At 34.1% G+C, this 14,708-nt stretch overlaps 1 protein-coding gene across 4 annotated transcripts in view; it reads right to left on the bottom strand.

Annotated features, from left to right (window-relative positions):
• Window positions 1-14,708, bottom strand: part of ARAP2 (ArfGAP with RhoGAP domain, ankyrin repeat and PH domain 2) — a 117,878-nt gene that overhangs the window by 40,422 nt on the left and 62,748 nt on the right. For all 4 annotated transcript variants that reach the window (XM_059845034.1, XM_059845035.1, XM_059845036.1 and 1 more), the window contains 5 exons: window positions 13,917-14,051; window positions 10,163-10,307; window positions 7,834-7,936; window positions 6,999-7,197; window positions 4,910-4,973 (listed from right to left, as the gene is read on the bottom strand). In XM_059845034.1, coding sequence (XP_059701017.1) covers window positions 4,910-4,973; window positions 6,999-7,197; window positions 7,834-7,936; window positions 10,163-10,307; window positions 13,917-14,051 — 646 coding nt within the window. The remainder of the gene's footprint in view (window positions 1-4,909; window positions 4,974-6,998; window positions 7,198-7,833; window positions 7,937-10,162; window positions 10,308-13,916; window positions 14,052-14,708) is intronic.

Raw genomic sequence — 14,708 nt, 5'->3', positions numbered from 1 at the left:
TCCTCAAGCACAGTAGAAGTCTTCTACAGAACTTCATGAAACAGTGGAGATAAGTTTGCAGATTTAACCTCTGTGTTCATCTGTTTCACAGAGTTTTCAGACAATTAATAACAAATACATGCATTTCTCACTGAACTAATTGTCATTATCAAAATATAAAGTAATACTAAATTCAAGGCTTAAGACTAAGCATAAACACAGGGTGAAATGTGCTGATGTCCCATGTAGCACAAAACTGAGGAATTTAAAGAGTTTATAGAAGTAATCATGTTTGAAAAAATTTATACTGTAATGTTTATGAAGATCTACCATATAGATTACCAACCATTTTCCACAGACTGAAGCAAAATGCATTTCTTCAATACAAATTCTATAGTATGCTTACACATGTGCTATTTTTTCAGTTCTAAAAATTGATAAAGATCTCACATTTCATAACAAACAGTTAGCAATAATGACAACATGGTGAAAAGTGGCAGAATTTTTGCTATGTTGACTGAAGCACATACAGTCCATAGCCAAGAAATTAATAATTTAAATACTCAAGCAAACAAGGCAGCCTGCCAATGTAGGTTTCTGCCCTAGTGAATTGAGAGAATTGAATTGGCACAAGTGACTGCAGCAGATCAATGAGTCTCAACATTAAGGAAGCTACCATTAACTACACAGCTTTATTGTTGACTACCAGCACATCCTTCTGCCCCAGCAGTCAGACAAACAACAAATGTGACCACACACCATCCACAAGAGTGCAAAGGCTTCTCTTTAACCCATCCTGCAAAGACCCCTAGCTTCAGCTATGTCTATAAGCTTTGTTGCACAGCTGTGCATTGGGAAAGCAGTGCTAAGGTGATTTTGGGTAAGGTGGGCAGGGAGAGTGAGAAGCAGACATTGGCATAATTCCCACAAGATTCTAATAATTTACCTGTCTGAAAACAGAGGTACTAAGAATGTAAATATCGATATGAAATTGTTTTGCAAAATCAAATTGCAACTGAAGCATGGCTATTCCATTTAAAATATTTCTTCAAGCAATATTTAATCATGGGACCCTTCAAAAGGTCTTACATCCAGCATACCATATTGGAAGCACAAGTCCTTTCATCTGACTCTTAAGTTTATATTAAGTCTGGATTTTAGAACCTTGTGCCCATAACTGCATTTTATGAGAAAACTTACTGCTATCATCAAAGGGTTAAGAAGAAAGCATTGAATGAACCATCAGCCTAAAGAAATTGTGCCAGTATGTAGGGAAGGTTTATTATCCATAATAAGAAAGAGCTAACCACATCAGAAGCATAACAGGGGAAAAAAAAAGCACTATCTGGATTACATTATGGTCTGAAAACATTCACTGACACCTAAGAAAGAGCTTAAGTTATTTCAGAAAGATGTAAGAAACGTTTGAAACTGAACTACCTGTATAACTGTTTCTTTAAAACTTAGCATTAGAGATTTTGCATTAAATTCCACATATAGAAGATATAATTAAAAACTACTGTATACAGATGTTTCAGGCAACTTCCTTCTTTTCATCGTGCAGATCCCTCTGTTGGCCTCTGCTGAACTACACAGGAGTAGCTGTTTCACCTCTACACTATGCAACTTCTGTTTGGATAGCATATTATAGATAGCAACAGGAGGTTAAGCATCACCAGTCACTTCAAGCATTTTAAAAATACAGAGATCAAGGGAAAAAATCCAGGTTGAATACGGATTAAATCAGAGGAGACCTCTGTGACAAAGGGAAGCCTCAAACACAGAAAACCTTAAAATGGTTTGCCACTTCCAGCAAGAAGTCAAGAAGCATTTCAACCACAAAACTAGAATATTTCAGCTATGAAAATGAAAGCAAGAAGGGGCAAATAGCCGTCTGATTAGGGTGTAAAAGTATACACCACAGTGCTGTGAGAAGTCAAGACTTCCAGCTGAGTTAGATACAGTTCTAGCAGTCCGGACAATATGCTCCAATAGAGACCAGAATGTAATAAAATTCCAGTAGGTGTTAAAAAAAGTGTGTTCTGTAATTTACTTTAGTGAAGATACAAAAACACAAGCATTAACATGTACAAGATCTGAAAAAAAAAAAAAAAAGTAAAATTAAAAGTCATCCAAAATTATGGTGAAAATTTACATTGAGCTTCAAAACACTGAGTACATTGAGCTCCAAAAAAGACAACATACTTCAAAAGAGAAGCAGTCTTGCGGTTTCAGAAATCTTTCAGTGTGGTTCAGCCTCTGATGATATGCTATTACCTGGTATCATTGCCACCTCTTATTTCTGAGCTGATAGACATCATCAGCTGAACATGTCATATAGAGAATAAATGAACAGCAGGGTGCCAAGCAGGGTAAAGGAAGAGGGGAAAAAAAAAAAAAAAGGTAGGAGTGGATTGTATTAATATCTAAGACATTAAGTGAAAATCTCACATGCCTTTTTTGGTAGTATTCTCTCTGAATTCTTGCATTTTATACAAGCTCTAAAGTACTATGTACATTATGTCCCAAAAGTAATTGTAAATTCTTCTTCTGAATAGATATGTAACAGATTAATGTTACATTTTTTTATCCCAAATTTATTATCTTTTTAAGAATCAAGAATTCACAGGTTTACCACATGGTTATAATTTCAGCAGTAAGACTTGAAGTTTTTATTATTTCTGAAAATGTTTACTTGCATATGCAATCATTCTTAAGTGAGAAGTCCATTTGTAAACACTAAAGTCATTCTTTTACTTACAGTAATTAAAAGAAAGGATGTGAAACAGAAAGATGTAATACATGTAAATGTGTGGCTTTCCCTAATTAATCAGTCCAAAGACTGAGACTTGAAACAAAAGGCATAAGTATTTGTAAGAAATAGAAATTCAGTAGAAAAATACCTCAAGGAATTTTCATAAAACTTTCTAATATAATTTAATGAGACACTTTAAGAAATTCATCACATTTATTTTTTTATGCAAAGGAGAGTGGCTTGTTTGGTTTATGGTTGTTGGGTTGTTTTTTTCCTCCTAAACTTTTCCTAATTCTGGAAAAATCTTAATTGTTTAACTTAATTCTTTCAATACTATTCTTTATTTATTTTATAATTTATCCTTCATTTAAGTGACTAACAAATTAACAAGGAAGTCATCAGCTACACAGAGTCTCTTCCAAGTGATCAATCTGTGCCACAGTTGACATTAGACAAGCACTGATACAAAACAACAGAATAGGAAAACCTAGAGACTTTGACATTTCATTTAGCTGATGCTGATGACATCTCAAGGATATTAATTTATCGAGAGCTTGGAGGAGCACAAGGAAGATTAGTGGCTCTATTTCCATTTACAGTAATTGAGTCTAAAGACAAAGGTGATTTTGTATTTAATCATCTTCCACACACACATTAAATTGCTTATCACTTTAAGATGCCATCTCATACAACTGCACTGCACACCTGGATAGTTTTGAAGCAATATCCTAAAAACAATCACCATGCCAAAGCCTTTAGACCCATATGGCTTTCAATGCTTAAGATAACGTGAAGAATATGCACTTAAAATTTTTATGGCAGACTTAAGTTAAGAAAAATTAAATATATTCTTGTCCACCTTAAATCAGCCGGTTTTCCTGCTGAAATTATTTTCAAATAGTCCAGAATTTTCCTAAAACTACTAGAGTGGTTCAGGGAAAACCTAGCTTCACTTGAAAGAAAAATATTAATGAAACCCTGACTTGGAGCTGAAAGTTTTGCTCAGCATTAATACCTATGAAATTATATGCATGGTTTATATCCATCTTTGGACTGCACCTTGATTAGGATACCTAAGGTTCCCTGTTTGGTGTATGTAGCTTACTTAACACTGCATATTCCAATATGCTTTTTTTGAAAACAAACAAACAAACACAAACCAAATCAAACCAACAAACAAACAAAAAACCCAAAACAAAACAGAACCCCCTCCCCCAAAAAGACAAGGAAAAGTGTTTCCTTCTAACCTGCATAGCCTTACTCAGTTCTAAAACTTATACAACATCCTAGAAAGAGTTAAAATTCAGAACACACAAGCTACAATGCATTTTTGACAAGCTATTCCAACTCTGAATAGATTTCAAAGGTATCCTTGAAGTTTTTTTTGTTTGCCAAAGAGAAAAACACCCTTTATTTATTAACCTATTATTGGTTGTTCAGAAGACTGTATAAATACTGCACCACTTAAGACAGACTCCTGTCCAATAACCTACCACTGAAATATTAAAAGCCTCAACTTATTAAAAACTAAGAATTATCTTCCACAATTTTTACTTTCATCTTTGAATTTTTACCCATATTTGAGGCAGAAATACCTACCTTACCTCAAGTTCCAACCTCCCCTATCACAATAAATATGACACAGTCATCTCCACCAAATATTACCTCCTTGGAAGCAGATATGGATCATGTTTTTTTCGTAAGTATGCTTTCTCCTAGACAGTATATTGTTAACTGAGACCAGATATTACAATAAGATTAACCAGAGGGCTCATTCATATCCTCTCAAACCTGACCTAGGCAGTTTGAGACTCAGAATTCTGAGACATAAGAACAATTAAAAAATCAAGTAGTTTGTAGTAAAAGCTCCGAAGAGGTACTCTTTTTTTCACAAGGTAAAAGGAGTTAGCTCCTTTTGAAGAAGTCATTATTGGCAGACTAATCTGGGAATAATTTTCTCAGTGGGAAAACAGTTTTTAATTAAGTAGTGCTTGTTAACATTTTGTGACACAGAGTAAAATGTAATTAATACACAAAGATATTCCTACCTTTAAAAACTCTGCAAATTTACTCTCTTGCTATCAGCCCTAAGTGAAAAAACTCCCGAACCTATCAAATAATTCCAAGATATGACTATAAAAACAGCTAAAATATTTTTTCAGATAGGAACCCTACCTTCCTTTTTCAACGAGCAGCAGGACATCTATTCTCTCTCCATTTTGCATCACACTGCTGGTTGCTGAAAACAAAACACATACACATTCATATGACCTTCACAGCTCATATTTATAGACAAACACATACCTGCCTGCACATACAGACAGACCTGTTTTTTTCAAAATGATCTCCAGTGGCAAAAGGAGCATGGAATTCCTAAACTTTGCAAATAAAGAATGCTGCTGATAATCGTAACAAACCTCCACAAAATACCACACCACATTTACATTTAAAAGAAAAACTAACACAAAACATTATCAAGAAAGTTTAAACGTACTTTCTAATGTGAAAATATGCTACAGTGTTTTATTATACTCAACTTGTAAATACAAGTTGTAGAAGACATAATGATTCAGAAGTAAGCTGGATTTGGGAATCCATTAACTTTTTGCACCTCAATGGCTGCACATATTTACAGTAAGATAATGCAAGTTATCTGTTTAGCATGAAGATCATTTCCACCCTTCTTTATGTTGCCTTATGTTATCCCTGCAAAAAAAGCACCCTGTAAAACACCTACATTGTACAGCACACATCAATTATATCTGGATAGCTTTCAGCTGCACTGCTTAAAAACTATAGCATGCACTATACTAAAACCAGTAAATTAAATGTATCCTGCTTACTAATTTGAAATTCTGAAAACTTCATTTCTCAAAATGCATGTCATATATAATCCACACCTTATTTCAACTAATTTCCAGAGAAAGTAGAGTCCTAAATACCAATGAAAACTAATAAACACATTGCATGTTACATGATGTTTTTGTATCACACATGAGGCTATAGCTTCATTTATATTTACTGAGTCAAGTATCAAGACAGTAAGTTACTATACTTCCACAAATGATTCATTAGTTTCCAAGTTTCATTTACACAAATCAGTATTAATAGTGGAGCAGATATATTCTGGAGAAAGCAGAAATCAAAGAAAAGAGTATGGATATATAATATTTCCAAGAAAGATAATTAATATTAAAAACCCCAAGCAAAACAAATTCTCAACTGAAAGTCAAAAGTGTTTTAGTTTTATACATGAGATACAATATACAGAGATTTTGCACGCTCTTATGATTCTGGCAGAGGCAATTACAGTTGCAGCATCAAAAAAAATATCAGGAATATTTCTCCTTATGCCTAATCTTTTAATTCTGAATTAGGACCAAAAGAATTCAAAAGTTAAAAGACACCTAGAGGCATAAAAACATTCCTGATTAAAAACCACCTTCATGGTTTTATTTACACCAAATATAAGGTTGCAGTAAATAAAAAGTAGAAAACCCAATGGTATTTAGGCAAGCTCCTGCAAAACAGTCCACAATCTGTCAGCATTTATAAAGAGCATCATCAATAAACAGCTAAATTATCTTCTCTATGTTACTTTATTATAAACCTCAAATTATACATATTTTTCTATTTAACATATTGCCTTGTTCAATATATAAACAAGTAGGGCAGATATGCTTAAAATGGGATTCAGAGCATAATTACAAACAATGATATAAAATTGGTCATAGAAGAGCATTTATACAAATATTCTTAACTCTCCACATTGTGATATTAAGCAAATAATTTTTTTAGTATAGGAAAAAGTCTATTAGTCTGTGAAATAGTTTTCCAAGAGAATCATAATTTTCCAGTATGTCTGAGTATTTTAAAACTAGACCTGTCAATCATCTCAAGAATGTGTTTTGCAGTGAGTATTTCTGCCCTGTCAAAAATATGAGACAATAATCCCAAAAGGTTATATATTATTATTCAATTCTGTACTCTTGTAAGAAAGATACTGCTGCAACTGGAACAAAAACTGTCATCATTCATTTTAAAGCTGTAAAAAATTTCCCTGGCGTGTGCCAAAAAGTAGGAAAAAACCCCCAAGACAGAAATTAACCAACCCCATATTTAGATAAGAGTTGGAAGAACATCTGACTCATGTGAAAGAATAGTTACTGAACTTCTCAATATTTATTACTTTGAAATGTAATTGAAATGTCCTTAAGAGTGAATTAATCCCGCAGAACACTTTCTGAATACTAGACGTTCTTACTTAGTTCTTGCAACCTCCTTAGATATATGGAATCTTCTTCAGCATCCTCCATTTCAAGACAAAAATAAAGGCTCGACTTCTCTATAGCAAACCAGCCTTTTCTCCACTGATCCAGGTTATGGCAATCTTTGTAGTACAGCTGCCCAATAAGGTCACAGTCTCGCTCTAACAATGATTCAGCCACCGGGGGAACAAAATGCTACCAAAGAAAATGGGGTCAGTCAGATGAAGAAAAAAACCCTCTGCCCCTAAAAAACAAAATCAAAATATTGCAATCTACAGGATTCCAGGATTAAGGTCACAGTAAAAAAAACCTCAAACTTTGAGATATAAAACCCACACTCATGAGCCCACAGAAACACTAAATTTAAAATGCAAAATCAAGTTTAACATTTTTTCCATTCATGCTCTACAATTCAAACATTTTTGCTTTTAAACTACCATTGATTTAATTAGTAACGTGATTATTAACATTTGGAACAGTATAAAATATGGTATTGCCTTATGAATTTCATTTTAGCAAATAAATTTAATAGAACTGCAACCATAAAAACTTAGCTGAAATATACAGTATATGTCTTTATATTAGAACACATTTCACATATTCCTAAGGTCGGCATTCAAATGCTTGTTCAATTCCTTTCACATTTTATTATCTTGTTTCAAACATTAAATCACAAAAGTTATTTCTTCCTGCTGCACAAGAAACCTTTACATGCAGGAGAGATCAGTATTCATCAATAATGACTTCTCAAAGGTTTTAAGCTAACAATGGCACTTTATTATTTGTGCAAAGGCTCCTGGCCTAACTGAAAAAGATAATTATCAGCATTACCTTAGCTATTGCTGAAGTCCATTTTCTTTGTGAATGTGCAGTTTCAGCTCCAAACAGAAAAACTCGTTCTGACAGTAAGTATACTTCAAATGTAAAGATGTCCCTAAAGTAAGTAAGAGAAGAAACCCAGCTGTATTTAGTCTTCAAAAGAGTAGACATACTAGTGTTGTTTTATTTCATTATTTTTTCATTCTTTCATTCATATGGAATGGAACCCATCTGCATTTCTCCTCCAATATTACAAGTAGGGCCTAGCTAATAATAAAGCACTTTACAATACATCAGGATTGAAGTACTTTGCAAGTCAATAATACATGTTTAAGGGCTGTGGTGTAATAGTTTTTTGAATAATTCCAAAATGTATAAAAATGTTTACATACAGTCATTAAAAATGCATAGGGAATTTTTTGCTTTGGCAAGCTCATGTTATTTGATCAAGCACATTTTTGTGATACATTCAAAAGATTTTTTTGTATGTTTAATATAAGCCGAACAGCCAGTTGAATGGGAAGTTGTAAACAAGTTGAAACGTTGGTTCAGAGGGACTTTTAGATGTCATTTGGTCTCACCTCCTCTTCAAAGAGGGATTATCACAATGAGAAGCCTTGAAAACAGCCAAGGGATGGAGAGTACTATTCTTGTCACCAACCTGTTCCTGCCCTCCACCTGCCCTCTTAACTGAAGAGGCTTTTCCTGTCAGACAGCCTGAATCTGCTGGGGTGAAATGTGTGGTCACTGTGTATCACCTGCCATCACCAAGAAGAGTAGGAATACTTTGAAGTTGCTGTAGCTCAAGAAACTCTTAAAAGTTTTCTTAAGGGAGGTCCTTGGGTATCTTTCCTTTTAAAAATTATACCACTATTTCATCAGATGAACCCTGTTTATTCAATTTTTAATGGACAAATAAGAAGAAAACACCAATCAGTTTATATTGGTGTGGAATTTGGAAAGTAAAAATGGTGCTGAAGTTTGGGTTGGTCACTCTTTAACTTACAAATTATGGTTCATCAATTTATAGTCTGATTTTGTCTGTGACCTCTTGTTAGATGCCAAACAGATGGAGCATGCTTTTTCCTTTCAATGCTGAAGACTGAGATTTGTCTAAATGTGGAGAACTTAGCATGAGTCATTTCTATAATTTTCAATAGCCACTTTGAAAATTATATAAACACTTAGTTCTGACTAACAGAATAGGCATTTTTAAGAACCCACTGTTTCACTACATGAAATGTCAAATCTAAGTAAAGTTTCTCATAAAACTCCTCAATCACAGGTAAAGCACAACAGGAAGTTAGTTATTTCCAAAGAGTGAAGTATTCAGCCAACATGTTTTTTAATTTAGTTATTAACCTAAAATGGAACCATCTGGAAATGCAACAAACAATAGGTTAGATTTGAACACAGAAGAAAAAAGTGATTATTTTCTTTTTTCTGGGTACCACACAGCTACTGCAGAATACTGAAGGTCACTTCTCTGTATTTGATAGGATATTGAGACATCACCATGTTTCAGGATTTCTCTCCCTTGTAGTAGTCTAAGTCCTTCATTCCCATTATCTTTTTCAGAAGCTTACTGAATAGACTGCTTTCTTTGCAGACCATTTTGTTTTGTAACTAAAAGCATTGCAGTATTATACTACAGAAAGTTATTTTTACTTGAGGTGCATATACATAAGTTCAAAAACAAAGTGTTATGGAGTCTGTTAGACAAATACAAGTCATATTTTAAACAAAAATGTTACACTAAAGAAATTGAGTATCCCTGTAACCAGATTTAGGTCACTCTCCGTGTGATGTTCTTCATGTACAAATGAGATGTGAGAGAGTTATAAAAGAAAAAACAAGACCTCCCCCTCCTCCCCAAAAAAAACCTGGTTTCTTCCAATTAAAAATGTTCATCAGCAGCTCCACTGCTGTCTTCAGCTACAGAACAAAGAATGGATTTCAAAAACCAATACCTCTGTGACCAAATCCAGGAACACTGTGGAGAGCTCTAGTCTGTGCAAGCAAAGTGAGAATTTTGGCTTGCAGCAGAGGTCAATTCCAGAAAGTAAAATGAGTATTAACTGTTCAATTTAACATCATGTAACCTTTCAAGCACTGAGAATATTCATAACAGATTTAAAAAGAAACACATGTATCTAATATAAACTGCCCTTTTAAATTACCCTAATATTTTCATTCTATCACCATAAAAAAAAATCCCTAAACACCACATAGCACTAATTTCTTGAAGTCAAATAAAACCAGCTTTTTTTCTATATTGCCTATTCAAAATTCAGGAAAAAATGAACAGTTTGTTTACTGAAATATGAATTCCGGAGCTTACCCTCTATTTAAAAAGAAGTTTGACTTGTGTACTACAAGACAGATAACTTCATTGATGTCAATCATACCATTAGGAGTGGTAGTTTTATCATTTTCATAGTAACTCAGAAAGCCACTTTCCAAAGTGCACCATCTTTTGTTGCAATCTGTGATTAAAAAAATAATAGAAAAGTCAGATTTTCTTCATTAAGTTCTCTTTTTAAAAAATAGGTGACTACAAGATGGAGAAAAAAGTCTGCAAAGCAACTTCAATGAATTATTTGGCATATTTAATTACAACTAAATATTTACTTCCTCTTATGACCTAAAATATGAATTCAACACATGAATTTATATTTCATGAATAGCATAGTAATGTCTATTTGCTACTGAAAATAGTCATGAATTCATTCTAGCTTATGTCTAGTTCTTAGAACAAAATCTGAGGTCCATCTGTTTCCACTTCTGCAAAGAAGTAGATCATAAAAGAAAATACTCTTCCTATTTTCCACTGTCTAAAATTTCCTATACAGCTGGCAAAGTACTTCTGAGGATTGTTAAAAAAAATCTGGCAAAAAAAATCCACAAAAATTAAGCAAAAAAACCTAGTTGTAATTTGAAAATATTAATTATGTTATCTGATATTTCATGCTTTTTCTGTTTTTTCTATATGGTTTATAAAGGTTTTATAAATATTTTGAACTATTTATTAATATTTCTTTGTATCATGCTATTTGCTACCTAGTACTATCTAGATTCTGTCTAAATACAAATGTTAAGTACTAAAATAAACATAAGATAAATGGCTTGATAACATATAGGTTTACAGGAGTTGAGCACCAAATTTTAAGGTTTTGAATGTTCAGGGTTTTTTGTCCCCCAGCTTTTCCTCTCCCATCTTCCAAAACCTATTCTACAATACAGCTCTCTACTTCAATATTCATTAAACTATTAAACTCTCAAGGACAATTTTGGAATATTGAAGCTTTTTAAAGGGATCCATAAAACCTTTCACACTAGAAACAAAAGCAAAAATCAAACTTGAACCCCTAAACCTCTAAGCTTTACTTTTTAATCCACTACATCAGAATAGCACCAACATTTGAGCTGTCTTCCTGCTGATATCAACCGCTGTTAATTAACAACAACTCTCCTGAAAATGCACGCACCCCTGCTGAAAACACTGATGCTGCTGTAATGAGAACTACACACAGAGCTGGCTCTCTTCTGTACTGAGACAGACATAATGAAAAATGAGGCTGTATTTCCAGATGTTCCACCTGGTTGGTATAAAACCTTGGTTAATTCACAGCACTGAATGATTTCTTCAGTGTCCTTTTACCATTAGGGCCAAGTCCACAAAGGGGTAACAGTTTTCTGTGACAACAAGCAAGCACTTAAATTTTCAGCCTTTGGTGATGAAGACAAGGCTGTCAACTGCCTCAGAGATTCCTAACACTTAAGAAGAACTTCATTCTAATGATTAAACAGCTTTATAGGATTCTGAGTTGGATCCCTGTCCACACAAAGCACTAAAAAAAAAAAAAAAAGGCCCCCATTTTGTCTAAATGCTGTGAGAAAATGGTGTTCCCCCTGGCCTGCAGAGGCCTCAATTAGCTCATGGCAAGTCAGAACTGCTTCAACAGGAGTTCTCTTCTCTAAAACTAGATAGCTAGGTCAGATTTTTCAGGTAACATGACCTTATCTGAATATCTACAGGCAGAGGAGGGAACTAAAATTTTCTCCCACATATTAGTACTCTAAACCTCAAATTACTTTCTAAAGAGAATAAGAATGAAAAATAGTATTTCCACTTATTTACAGTCATTAGCAATATGAGCATTACTTCATGTTAGTGAAATTTACAAACAGTTCTGTATGTAGCAAAAGAAGAGAAAAAGAAAGATTATATATTTTATGTTTTGAATAGCAAGAAGTACTTCTGTCATACTGCTTAAACATGGAGATAGAGATAGATTAGAGCCCTAAGGCAAGAGCAGTTTTTCATTTAAAGTTGCAAGGATTTTTTGTTTTTCAAAGGATGTCAATACATCTCCCTCCCTTGTTCCATGTGTCTCCTTGAACTGCAGATGGTCAGGGAAACCTATCTTCCTCTGTAACTGTAAAGAGCCCATCCCAGAAATACCAGTCCTGACAAACCCATGGGTAATTGAACATCAATACAAAAATGAAGCAAACAAATGCCCATCCCCAAACACGGAACATGCACAAAGCAAAAAAAGAACAAGAAAAGCAAACACCTACCATCTTCAAGACACAATCACAATTTCAGAGAACAAAACCTGACCTTGAGAAATCCGGTTTCTTTCCATTTATTGTATGTTCCCTCAAGTAGTAAGTACAATTCTAAGCAACAGACTACAAACTTTCAAAGCAGCTTCATTTCTGTCCACTAAAGACTTGAAATTGAAGAAAGTCAAAATTTCTTGTCTGGGGGCTTTCCTCATAAATTTTAAGACATCCTACTAACTTCACTCACTCACAGTGCATCTCCCCCAAAAAGGGCTACAAAAGCCATTCTGTGAGCACTTTCCGCCAAATCTTCAATCTATACAGGTATTAATAATAATATGCCATTTCTAATATGGCATTGTCAGAAGAGATTGCCTTTTATCTGCTCTTCACTTGGCTAAGCACTGACTTCTGGGGGTTTTTATAAACTTCTTTATGAACATATACAGATACCAACAGCACGGGAGATCAGGCCTGAACTTAGAGCAAGTAGTAATGAGGCTGTCAGTTAATACATTGTTTCCCAAATAAACTCAGTGTAATTTCAGAGCAATCCCAGCTGAAGTCCTATCCAGAAGTGGTCCTCTATCAAAACAGGTGTGTTTGTTAAGAACTGCAAGGTTGCTAGGAAATGCCTGTGATCAGGCATTAGCACAGTTATCACCCAATGCTTTCAAGAATTTGGAGCCACGCTAACATACAGATTCTTCAAAAGCATATTTAAACAGGAGTTCCATGCTTTAGCATGCTTTCAATATACATTAAGAATACTAAAGGCATATGCCATGACAATATGGGTATAATCACACAAAAATATGTATACACCAGTGCAGGATGACATATAAGAATTTTAGAAGTAATACATTCAGCAATAAAACACCACAGATTTTAAAAATCCATGTTATTTATTTAAATGGAAGAAAAATATAGGAAGACAAATGGGAAGAAAAAGGGAAAAATTATCTGATAACACCTCTCTCTCTCAGTAAAAAAAAAAAAGAACAGAAGACTGATATGCCCAGGGGGCTGTGTATATCTACTGTGATATACACGCATTATCACCCCACAAAGCTCAAGTTGTCATAGAGTCATTGTAGATGCTCATTTCTACTTGGAAGATTTTGTAAATTTGTGAGCTTGAGAAATACTCTACTAAAAATTCAGTGCTACTTGTAAATGACTTCTGTAATAGAATCATTTTAGATGAAAATTAATTCTTGGCACTAATTTAAATCTAATTAAAGCAAGAAGTGTTTCTGTTTGTTTTTTATTTATCAATTACTGTGTTAACTGAACAATTTTTCAGAAATTCAGTTTTCTTCCTCTGTCAACTACTGAATGAAGAGATCAAGACAAACAGTATTTTCCTTATCTGAAAGAGGTCTACTGAATCAAAAGAGGACATTTCTTATCAAAGACATTTCATCTCAAAAAAAGTAATGCAAGAAGTTAAAAAGAATAAAATCAATCCAAATCATACATATTCATGTGTTATTCAAATACATAAATTGAAAGTTAAATACCTTCTTTTAATTTCTTCTCTGTAGGAAGCTTAGCCACATTAGAAGAAACTTTGTACAAGAATTCACAAAGAAAGGTGGAATGTGAACAATCTTCAGAGAAGCCACTTTCAGAACTAGGATCATAGTTTGGGAAATCTATTCAAAGACAAAGGAGTAAAAAACAGACAGATCTTCATTTATATAAGTTAAAGCCATATTTCCACATGACTAAATGGATGTCTGTAAATACGCAGTTGCTCTGCAGTATCTTTACTACAACACTGATAAAACTTACTGGTTTTATTTTTATAATTAGAAACAGAGTCATTAAAAAACCTGTTTCACCTTTGTTACAATGTTGCCACTGCTTGCCAAGGTAATATAAAATACTGTCTCCTGGTGTACCAATGTTTGCTTTTCATCCATTATGTAACATACTTCAACAGAAGGAGATTGCTTCTCTTGAGGGACTATTTTTTACCAGCAACTCTGACAGCAGACAGACAACAAGTCTGCAACTCATCATCAACATACGCTGTCTCCCCTTCCCTAAGGCAGATGATGCTGCCTTGGCTGGAGGGCCAAAAGTAGAAAAGACAGGGCCAAGACAAGCAAACTTCTCTCTCTATAACATAGGACCACTTGATATCATAGGTAGCAAAGAAACCCCTCTAGCTACATGTCTGCACCTGACTGAGCTCCGTATCTTATGATCTAGTGCATGGTGCCAGCCTGAGCAATATTCAGGCAGGAATTTAGACTGTGTCTGCCCTTAGAAGCCTTAATTCATTCCTGTGTTTCCCACTAATCCTT

The sequence above is a fragment of the Haemorhous mexicanus genome, chromosome 4 (assembly GCF_027477595.1).
Source record: "Haemorhous mexicanus isolate bHaeMex1 chromosome 4, bHaeMex1.pri, whole genome shotgun sequence".
Lineage (NCBI taxonomy): Eukaryota > Metazoa > Chordata > Aves > Passeriformes > Fringillidae > Haemorhous > Haemorhous mexicanus.
The sequence above is the reverse complement of the archived record's forward strand: the minus strand, read 5'-3'. Positions and strand labels throughout refer to the sequence as shown.